This window comes from Leptidea sinapis, chromosome 13 (genome assembly GCF_905404315.1).
Source record: "Leptidea sinapis chromosome 13, ilLepSina1.1, whole genome shotgun sequence".
Classification (NCBI taxonomy): domain Eukaryota; kingdom Metazoa; phylum Arthropoda; class Insecta; order Lepidoptera; family Pieridae; genus Leptidea; species Leptidea sinapis.
Window position 1 is genome coordinate 4,168,435 of NC_066277.1, and position 12,173 is coordinate 4,180,607.

General features: G+C 35.0%; 1 protein-coding gene across 1 annotated transcript in view; it reads left to right on the forward strand.

Annotated features, from left to right (window-relative positions):
* The window catches only part of LOC126967779 (TBC1 domain family member whacked), a 35,070-nt gene extending 23,985 nt beyond the window's left edge, over window positions 1–11,085 (forward strand). The window contains exons 5-7 of the mRNA XM_050812470.1: window positions 148–342; window positions 983–1,215; window positions 1,897–11,085. Of these exons, the coding sequence (XP_050668427.1) occupies window positions 148–342; window positions 983–1,215; window positions 1,897–1,906 (438 nt within the window). The 3' untranslated portion in view covers window positions 1,907–11,085. The remainder of the gene's footprint in view (window positions 1–147; window positions 343–982; window positions 1,216–1,896) is intronic.
* The last annotated feature ends 1,088 nt before the right edge of the window (window positions 11,086–12,173 follow it).

Here is a 12,173-nt window from a genome sequence, read left to right on the forward strand (position 1 = left end):
CTTTTAATGGAATAAAACGCGTGTAATTGTAACTTTTTTTACATTAGATTTTTGACCAAGACCTTTCCAGTCGCCCTGAGAACGAGCTCTGGTAAGGTCTTGAAACGTCCGGTTAACTAAACCATTGTTAAAATAAATGAACACCAGGTACTGCAACGTGACGGCGACATACTGCACGCACTGCTGCGTCGCACCGCACCCGCCGTGCACCGCCATCTTGTAAAGCACCGCGTGGAGCCCGTGCTGTATGCCACCGAGTGGTTCCTGTGCGCACTCACCCGCACACTGCCTTGGGACAGTCTACTACGCGTCTGGGACTGCTTCCTATGCGAAGGTGTCAAGGTAAAACTGATACCCCTTATTCATAATGGTCCGGTAACTTTAAACGGCCGCTTAGGAGTGTTTTTTCTCATTCTGACTTAGGTCAATAGAAGGAGACAGAGTGAGAATTAGCAATGCTTTAATTTAGCAGACTATTATGAATAAGGGAGTTAGACTATTTGGATTAATAAAATATACTCATTCCTTTGAACGAAACAACCTTAGCTTAGCAGTGATCACTTGCGAGAGACAAGATGACAGGCGCACATCGTATATATCAGCGACAAATATATGCCAGAGACACAAGTGTTGATTGATGACGCATTTTCTAACAAACGTTTACAAACTTAAAATCCACTTAAATTGGTCCTTCGAGCCGTATATTTGGTCTTATTGTATCCGCTGTGATCAGTTTCACGCGATCAATGTTTTTATTAGTACTTACTCACATTGCTCTGGTTCAGCCTGCATAGGTTTATAGATGAATGGATGTTGAGAAGTTGTGAAATTTAAAATCAGCAGGACTTATTTTTGGTAAGGAGCGATGGTAAAATGTATAGAGTAAAAAACAAATAAAAGATTAAATGTGATTAGGCTAAATAAACAGCTCGCACACACATTGTTCACAAAACACACATATTAATATCTTATATCTTTGCAGGTGCTCTTCAAAGCTTCACTGGTGATATTAGCGGGTGCGTTGGGACCCGCTAAGGTCCGTAAACGAGCGAACGGGCTCTGCGAGACCCTTGAGGTTCTCCGGCATCCCCCAGAGAGTGTGCTTCTAGAAGACTACCTCATGTATCACATGCAACGCCTTAACATCACCGAGGAGGACTTTGAATTTGAACATCAGCGGCAGACCGCACGGCGAAGAGCCATGGCGAATCGTAGGTGAGTTGCGAAAGTTGTCAAAATTTATCCCCAGTATCAGTTCGATCCATTTGACCGCGTGCAACGCAGAGCAGCTCGAATTGTCGGGGACCCAGTGCTCTGCGAACGGCTGGATCACTTGGCGTTGCATAGAGACGTCGCTTCATTGTGTGTCTTCTACCGCATTTATCACGGGGAGTGTTCCGAAGAGCTGTTTAACCTGATTCCTGCCGCCGAATTCCACCTTCCACCTTCGCACGACACGCCACAAGTTAGGATATCATCCCCACCATCTGGATGTGTGGCGGTCCTCCACAGTGCGTTTTTCAAGGAGCTTTCTTCCTCGTACTGCGAAGCTGTGGAATGAGCTTCCTTGTGCGGTGTTTCCGGGACGATACGACATGGGTACCTTCAAAAAAAGCGCGTACACCTTCCTTAAAGGCCGGCAACGCTCTTGTGATTCCTCTGGTGTTGCAAGAGAATGTGGGCGACGGTGATCACTTAACAGCAGGTGACCCGTACGCTCGTTTGTCCGCCTATTTCATAAAAAAAAATTGCAGGGATGTTATAATACTTAATTATGTAAGTTTATGATTATATATATTGTGCCCATCAATTAACAATTGTATATAGCACTAATTTGATAAAATAATTTTCTATGCATTGTTTTATACTTTATCGAAATCTATATTTTTGTTACAGTGGCAGCTGATTCAGCGAGTGTTCCTACAAGCGTTATTCTAAGGATAACGCTAGGGACATATTCCATACTCTCTAAAAGGAGACTCAGACTCGAAACGAACCTTATTGTGTATGTGATAAGTGTTATTATTACACGAGGACCAAAACGAATCGTTGTGTAGGTGTGCGTTGTATATCTGAGATTTTTTTTTATTTGTATATTAAGTAATGTTATATTGTGAATTAAGTATAGATTACATTTGTGATATACTGATGTCAAAACACTCGTTGCTCGCGGTGCCATTAACCACAGGTGAGGTAAGGACAGTCGTAAATCGATATCTACAATGAGTCAAGTCACTTCTGCGGGTCCTAAGTCCAGGTAATAAGGGTCCATCAATAGGTTAGAAGAGATATAGTAAGAGTGGGTCTCGTACGTGGTACACTGCGTATATTTTTAATAATTTTGTAAAGAAAACATTTTTATTTTTAATTACTTGGTGACAATTTTGGTTTTTATTATGTTTTGTTATAAAATTATAATAAATATGCAATAATAGTTAAGAGTCGTGTGGGGTCAGTGTGCGCAATTAAACATTAAAACTACTGTCAAAATTAACGACAAGCATGAAAGGAAATTAAAATATGTCTCTGATAGAAAATTGAGTTATGAAATATTTAAATTAATAAATAAAGTCTTAAACCTTAACACTTCAGAAAAAACCGGATTAATCAGAATGGTTCTAAATGCGCACACTTTAATACGCTTAGTGTGCGCACTCATGTGGGGTAAAGGAGACGGTTACCCTTTCATACATTATTGGGCCAAGATGTAAAAGGATGAAATTAGTGTCAATAAATAGCTTATAAATTAAAAAAGCATCACTGAAAATTTGAGGATTTTTGGCAATCTGAAAGCAGAGTTATAGAAGGTTTTGTAAAATTGAGGTTATGCAATATATGGGCAACAACCTATATTAAAATAGCTGATTTTTCAAATGCAATTATTTTGTTGAATGATAATGATTCTACAAGTTTTGCAATATAAGAAGTCTAATAGAAAGAAGGAAAATATCAATAAAACAACAGGAAACACTCAAATGACAAATCGCGTAGTTATGATTGACAATTGACGTTCTAGACAATCCTGTGGCAGTCACTGTCAGCACAGATAAAAAATACAAAACGAGATTCAGAATCGACTTTTTCTTCGATCGATTTCTTAAGTTGATATTGAATAAAAGACATTATGTTGTTAATTATAATGTTTTTTTACTAAGGTACTTTTATTGAATCAATCATCTAGTGCAAGTGGTTTTGGGTTGAATTGTATAAACTCATTCACATTAATCGATATCCCATTTTAATCGTGAATTTTAAAATAGTGAAATCTTAATTTTAAGATTTCTCGTTTCCTAGATTGTGAAGTAGGCTAATTTTGTATATTTTTAAATAGAAAAATATAACATTTTTTTAAACCATATCTCAGCTTATTACATTTTGGCCCAGAAATCCCCGTCTCCTTTGGGCAACTAAGAACTAAGTGGATATCTAACGCCCTAAGCAGACTGATTTTAATAATACTTACATAACTTAATAGAATAAATAAAAGTAGATACATAATTGACTAAAAAATGATTTTACTTTAGTTACTATCCTTAGTTGTACATTGGGACAATGTTTGCCGCTACAGAAAATTTAACCTTTAAGCCGCCAGATTATTAATATTTTATTTTCTCACTAAACTAATGAAACCAAGTGGGGTTTTCTTGCATAAGCTAATTTTCCGCCAACAAACCATTAATTTGCCTACAAACTCCCCCCTCTCCATTCATAAATAAAGGGGTTGCGCACACTTACCCGCTGATACATTTACCCCACGTGACTCTTAACATTTAAGATTCAGTTGTCTTATCTCGTGTGGTTTATGACAATAATAGGATATCCGTATACTGCCTTCGTGGTACGAAACCTAAATAGGAAGATACAGTGTTTGACAGTGGTATAATGTCATTTAAATATTAACGGAGTTATTACAGAAAAATCATTTCAACACGGCTTAGACACATGTTTTGTTAAACAGTGACCTAACAATAACGGCGTCTAAAATGGAGTCTTTCTCTATTACAAAACAGTGTTTAACTTGTGTTTAACTAAAACGTCGTTAAGCAGAACATAAACTGAAATGTTCACGAGCAAAAGGAACGGAATGCAATTTTTGTCAGCTATCATCTATCTGTCATCATATAGTCTAAATCTTCCAAGAATATGATCTATCCGATAGACAAGCTTCGACTCGTGTTTAAATATAAGCAATGTCTAAAGATTGTTAAGCGCTAAACAACAGAAAGACACAATTTTTTTAATAGAACTTTTTTAAACAAGTGTTCAACACGAGTTTAACTTTGTTGTAATAACAAAGTAATTGTTTAGTTCGTTGACACAAGTTTAATCATAGTTAGTTGGTCACGTGAGATCTGAGAGTTACGCCACTACAACCATTACTACTTACCAGTTACCTACTCTAGAGGAGGGCTGTATCAAATTGAAACCACACATTTTAATTACCATATGTATGGTTTACTCTGCTTAGATCATTTATACGTCTAGATAGACTATGACAGCTGTGAAAACATAAAAAAAAAATAGAATTTAGAACTACCCTCTATTTTGAGCAATGCACGTACACTAACACAAAGTGTCATACAAATCGCGAGTGTAAGACGTAGCTTGTCACGCACACTAACCTAATATTCCTGGCCTGTTTTTATCAGTTGTCTGTTTGTAACAGCAAGAGACTATCTAGACGTATAAATTATCGAGTATACGTTTTTCTTAAAAAGCCTACCTATTAAATTTCAGTAGATATATTTATTTTTCATAGCTGTGTCTATGGCAGGGGTTCCCAAAGTACTTTTATTATATATATTCACATTAGGCGCCTTAGCTATTCGATATAGGATAAAATCAAGTAAAATTATGTCTCAATAAGTTGAACCGTTGTCACCACGGAGTCCCCGGTTCGATCCTCGCCCGCCACGTGCCAATTTCATTCCCGTTTTCTAATACATACACGGACGAGTAAAAAAAGAAGGACTCGCCGTGATATTAGCAAGTGAAGCACCGTTATGCTAGTGAGTGTGAGGTTACGGAGGATACTAGTTTTTTTCTCCCTTAAATAGTCATATATGGCCACAAATACTAATATAGTAATCGTTTTCACAGTTTTTCACAACGCACCACGGCATTTTTAAAATATTTTATTGAGACGCAAACTGATCTGTCACAGACGGATGACAATTCTCATAATAGCCGCCTATCGGCCTGTAGTAGTGTAAGTGTGTGCGTGGGGCTATGTATTTACACGTTAATCGGCTTGTTTTGGTGCTACACTGTTATGTAAGGTGACACGGAGTCCTTATTTTTTACTAGTCCGTGATTACATATTAGGAAATTGACTTGAGCTGTCGCCCTTTCAAATCTAAATAACTTGTTACAACAAGGAAGACAATCCTTTCGGTGAGTGGTAAAGGCAGCTCGTATATTACAAAGTACGCACAAAAAAGTTTTCTAAGTGATCTAAACTTAATTGAATATTATTTGTAAGTCATAATAACTGAATGTCTAGTTATCATCGTATTCACTTGCCCCCTTATTCATAATGGTCCGCTAACTTTAAACAGCCGCTTAGGAGTGTTTTTTCCCATTCTGACTTAGGTCAATAGAAGAAGACAGAGTGAGAATTAGCAATGCTTTGAGTTAGCAGACTATTATTAATAAGGGGGTTGTAATGTATGCCTCAATCGAAGTATTATTTTAATATTTTTTTGTTATCCTCGAATAATAATTGTGAAATAATACATATATATGTACATATATATCTTTGCTGATTTTGATAATAATTGTGGTTGAAATCGGTTTTTGCGGATTAGTTGTTTATTAATTCGTAAAAAGATAGATATATACATCGTTACTTATGTTATGTTACCGTTTTGTTACATTGTGTTCACTGAGAGTAGATGTGAAATGTTTCGGAATAATACTGATAATAATAATGCAAAAGTCAAGTTTGCGTTTTATGACACTAAGCTAAGTATTACGCAAGTAAAGTCTAAGTACGCTAGACCTGAGTGTGCGAGCCTGCGACGAACGCAGATGTTGTCAAACGCAAGGCCGGGTATATGTTAAGGAAGCCCCGACTGTATTTTACTTTTGTCAACTCTGGGCGAATAGTTATGTGAATTAAAAAAAATTCAAAGATACTTAGATACTTTATACGTCTAGATAGAGGTTCTCGACGTGGGCGATAACACCCCCTTGTGGGCGTTTGAGACTTTCGGGGGGGCAGTAGAAGGCCCAGAGAAAATTAGGGGGCATTGAGATGGCGCAGAAGGGGCGTGGCTAGATTAAAAATATAGTAAAAGGCAAAAAACTACACGAAACCTCTGTTTTGAGCAATTCACGCACACTAACACAAAGTGTCACACAAATCGCGAGTGTAAGACGTAGCTTGTCACTCACACGAAACTAATACTCCTGGTCAGTTTTTATCGGTTGTCTAACAGCAAGAGACTATCTAGGCGTATAAATTATCTAATCAAATATATGTTTCTTATCGCAGTATGTGCAGTATATTATAAGTATTGGATGATGTGCAATTGTAAGTCTTCGTCAAATAAGATGTATTGTTCAGTTGTGAGTAGAAATAGATCAACACCTGTCAATGTAATTTGTTTTCAAATACAGATTACGTAAGTTTCTTTTTGAGAATTTCAACACAGACAGGTTGATACAGTAGAAGATTACTACAAGGGAACTACTTTAACCCCCATTCTGCCTTTATCCAAAATGGCCTCTTTCCAAACAGTCTCTCGTCACAAATAAGGCCAAACAGCAGCGTCGGGGATGTTTGAGGGTAGAATGAGAAAGAAACATAATAGAGACTTCTCCGTTCAAGCAATAATGCTTATCGTTTAACTCATTAATTATTATACTAGCGTATTAGTTAAACACTCTTCTACGGCAAGACTAAATTTAAAATGTTCATGTGTGCTAGTTTTACAAATGTGTTAGTGAGCTAGTGAAGTGTGTAGTATTTTGCTTTTGGACAATCCCATGACAAATATTGATAAACGGCGTCATATTCAGGTATACAATATTTAATTATCTAACACATATTTTCTTAAATGATTATATAAATCTTAATAAAATAGTGTTTAGTGCGGATATAAAATGTAATATTTTGTATTTTACTGCATATGTTCTACAAAAAAAAACATCACGAAAGTAATATTGCTGAATCAGTTTTAACTGAAATATTTCTTTAGTTGGATTGTTGCTATATGTAACAACACAATCTATTACAGAACACCGACACCCGTTACATTTTTTAATTAAAATCCGTTAAAACACAGAACACTAACGATAAAAACAAATTAAAACGCGGTCCAATTTGACAGGAGACTAATGGACACTAAATTGTTTCATAACGGTTTCATGGTCTTCATCTATTCCGTCTCTTTCTCACACCTAGGCTTTTATTTATTTAATTTCACACCGGGTTCGTCCATCATGCTAGTGTAATAAGTTTATGATTTTCCACCATAACCATTTCTACCACAAAAAACAGTGCAGGGACGCACAAAAGAAGTGAACCCTAAAAAAGTTATTTCCATACAAACAAAAAGGAAATATAGCCATAGTGGTAAAGTAAATAATCTAATTAACAATTAAACCCTTGCTGTAATCAAGTAAACTGTATTACATTTTATTCATAACCTTTATCCATTCTAACCTTTTGTTTAGTTTACACCTACATTTGAACCTAGCAGGTTGTCAAACGGTGTTGATATATTATGCTCACATCTGTAAAGTATTTTTATCAGTATAATACAAATGTATATTGTGTATAATAGTTATGTAAGTCGTTATTTAATTGCATATTTAGAGATGTATATATTTTATTTTGTATAATAGTCATAAGATAGTATTGTTATAGTACAAGTAGGGTTTTAGTATGTACTAGAGATAGAAGAAATCTATTTGAATAATACACATTCTATGGTTACAATAGATAACATAAGATTTAACAAAACTCTGTTGGTCACTTAATAATATCGATAATTTCATAGCCAAATTACTGTTACTGCAAATATATACCTTTTTTTAGTGTAACCAGACCATTTTTGTCGTAACAGATTTGTTTTAAATTGCGATGTGTAGAATTGTAAAGAGATCGTAAATGATACGATCAGTTTTTTGTTTGTACTAGAAAATTAAATAGAATTTTAAACTTTTATAAAACAACGTAATAGTAAGGACATAATACTTATTATTCAAAGTTTATTTAAAGTCGCGGAGGTAGCAAATAGCGGTTCACGAATGAGATTGTGAATTGAACGATATTCGTCAATCATTTTCGTGCAATAATTATTGAAGTGAAAACTTCTTTGGCATCTTTGTGATTTGAAAGTCGATGAAACGAAAAAGCGCGACAGTAAAAAGAGACACAAATTCATAAGATTTGAAGTGGCAAAAATGAGATGCTAAGCATTATACAGTGTTTTAGTACCAGGCGATCATAGTTGAAGAAGAGATTTTATCTATGACGCGAGTATACGGAGGAGAACACAAATATGGTAGAGGTGATAGTAATGTCGTTCATAGCGATTGAAATCATGTGTCATCCTAGCAACATATACCAGGACTTCATATGCAATTTAGAGGTTCATGCCCAATGCAGGTTTCACTTCCGACATGTGTTTTTTGTACGCACGCAATTTATTTTGACGTTTTTTTTAAACGTGTTAAAACCAGCTTTTGGTTAGTTATAAACTAACGGCGCATAATCAAAAAGAAACTGCAAGAATATTAGAATATGTTTGAATTAAACTAGTAGGGCCGGGGCATATGCAATAGTGCAAAACTTTTTTTTTTGTTCAATTAAATAACAGAGACTCTGTCCAGAGCATTGACTTAGAATATATTAGCATATAGACGACCTAGCAGTCCGATAATGCGTGACCGATATGTTTTTAATTCCAAGCGTGGCTGACTATTTACGACTTGCCAATCAAAATCGGTAACAGTAACAATAGAATAGCTTTTCTTTTCCATCTAGCATTACCTTCGTTAGAGATGTTCTTGCACGCTGTGTTTGTCTATTCGCTAGTATACTATATATGTTCCAGAGTTATAATTAACCTAAAAATAATGATGTAATGGCAACATAACTGATAAGTGAACTAGGAACATTGTTCAGGCACAATAGTAAAATTAAGGCGCACAATATTAACGTTCAAATTAAGGTCGATAATATTTAAAGTATGAACGATGGGTACCATCAATGGAATAAGTGGGAAAAAGTTTGTTTTCATCAATTGGAAAAGTGAGAAAAATCTTCCTCAATATATCCATCAATTGAAGTAATGGAACAATATGTTCTTCATGTATATTTCCAATTATGGAATTAGGTGGACAATTTTTCTCAGTATTTCCATCAATTGGAGTAGTGGGACAAAATATGCTCTCAGTATTTCCATCGTTGGGACATATGTTCTTAGTATACATTTCCATTTATGGAATTAATGTGACAAATTTTGTCAGTATTTCCATCAATTGGAATAGTGGGACAAATTTTCTCAGCATTTCCATCATTGCGAGTAGTGGGACAAAATATGCTCTCAGTATTTCCATCGTTGGGACATAATATGTTCTTAGTATACATTGCCATTTATGGAATTAATGTGACAAATTTTCTCAGTATTTCCATCAATTGGAATAGTGGGACAAATTTTCTCAGCATTTCCATGTGGGACAAATGCTTTTAGTATTTACATGAATGGATAATACTGAAGCGTTGCAATTGAGTGTGCAGAAGCAATGAGACCTTTTTTTTTATTGAGTGTTTTGTGTTGAAATTTTAGTAATGTTATAATTTGTGTTTCGGTATTTAAGTAATTATTTAAAGTATTAGCTATCTAGTTTTCTTCTCAATGTTAAATTTAATATAGCTATAGTGTCTGGTTTTTTTTTTACTCTAATAAATACTAGATATGTAAACTATACAGTGTATCCTGGGCCCTTATTCTAGCAATTATTCTGACTGTTTATTTATAGCTTTTGATAATTGAATTAGTGAAAGGTTCGATAGGTATACGTTTAAAAAAGAGATGGAGTTTGTTTTCGGAAATTGTCTAATCTCAGCGTAGGTATGTGTCGCACGTCATTGGTCGCAAATAACAAAGAAAGGGCTCGTGCACGCTGCGAACAGATATCGGTCAGCCTAGCGAATCTCTATAAGAAAAAGGCGATTCACTGGATTGTATGAAACGTGCAGTCATTGATAGATTGACAGATGACGGCTATAATCTTGTAAAAATGCCGAAATCCATTACGTCGCAAGCAACTGTTCGCTTTCAAACTTAGCCGGATTATACTTCGTCGCCATACTGTAATAACTATTTCAAAATTATGATAAATCTCACTGCACGTTTCATACTAAATTTAAATTTTTATTTAGGCAGTTCCGCCTCTTATTACTTACTATTTACATCCTCTTTGATATCACTCACAGTTGTCTCTTGTGCCGTAAAGACGTATCGTCTCATGCTCATAAATAGTCTTCTTATTAAAAATGTATAAAGATTAGTAAAATAATTTATTGTTTATGTTCTTGGTTGCAATGTAAAATAAGAGGTACAGTGTGGGACAGATCGTTTAAACCTTTCTAAAACAACAGTCAAGACCCTTGTGTCAGTGGTGCAATAAAATAAAAAAATTGTAGTTTTGTGAGTAATATATAAACAGCCTTAATCTTCAAAGATTTGGATCAACTGATCTTCGTCAATCAGGATAGACCCGGGCCCCTTCATTCCATAGACGACAAACGAACTTATCATGACTGGATTGTTTTTGAAATGGATTAAAAATAAAGCGTTTTGAAAGAATCGCATTTATGACTTTAGGTGATTTTTCCATTTTAATTTAAGAATCTGTTTATATCAATATTCCACAAACAAGAGACCAATACATACAAGGATATAACAAAAGTATTCCATATTATAATGTCACATTCCGTATTTTCAGACTGTTTTTTAACTATTATTGTCTACGAATTTGTACCGCAACGTATTTTTGTATGCTACTGATGTTTTCATGTTTGCTAACAATATATTATTATTATTGTAAATAAAATGATTATAATACACATTGGGATTTTATTATCTTACATACTTTGCGCTCAATACACGGTTTAACAAAACCTTAGAGCATATTAAATTAAGCTTTAATCTATTCGCCTAATACTAAATTAAACAACTATTAGTTGATTATACCACAGGGCACAGAGTAGGGATGGATACTGACGTATTAACAGTGAGACAGCTCCTATCATATTATACAACCACGGACTAGTAAAAAAATAAGGACTCCTTGTCACCTTACATAACAGTGAAGCAGCAAAACAAGCCGATAAACGTGTAAATACCTACCCCACGCACACACACTACTACAGGCCGATATGCGGCCATTATAAGAATTGTGAACGTCTGTGACAGATCAGTTTGAGTCTGAATAAAATATTTAAAAAATGCCGTCGTGCGTTGTGAAAAAGTGTAAAAACGATACTATTTAAGTATCTGTGGACATATATGATTAAATAAGGGAGAAAAAATTGTGTAACTAGTACCCCCCGTAACCTCACACACACTAGCATAACGGTGCTTCACTTGCTAATATCACGGCGCGGAGTCCTTCTTTTCTTACTCGGCCGTGTATTCCACGAAATACGAATGAAACTACCGAAGGGAACATCACAACAGCGACAGTGGTGAGCAACAGAAACTAACACAAATAATTTTTACTTTGATCCATCACGCGTTGGAATGTGTAGTTGTGTCATGTTATTGACACAAGATGGCGCTTAGCACAAAACTGGTTTTATATATGTGTGCGAAAATAATTTAACTCTGGGTATTTTAAGCTTACGATTTATTTAGTTTATCCTGTGAGTTAGTCGATAGATTTGCTTTATATATTTACACTTGAATAAGTTTTCTTACATAGTTGTTAAATACCATTAGTTTATTAATTTTTAAAATATAAAAAGTTACTTAAAAAAATATGGTGATTTAAGCTAGGTATGTAACAACCAAAAAATAGCTGATAGAAGTACAAATTTACATTCCTTCGCTATTTATTTCGATTGTTGGATCCATAGGGTACAGTGAATTATTCACTATATCTCAGTAGGTTTTATGCTAGAAACTATAGATGGGATTACTATCATATTAAAACAA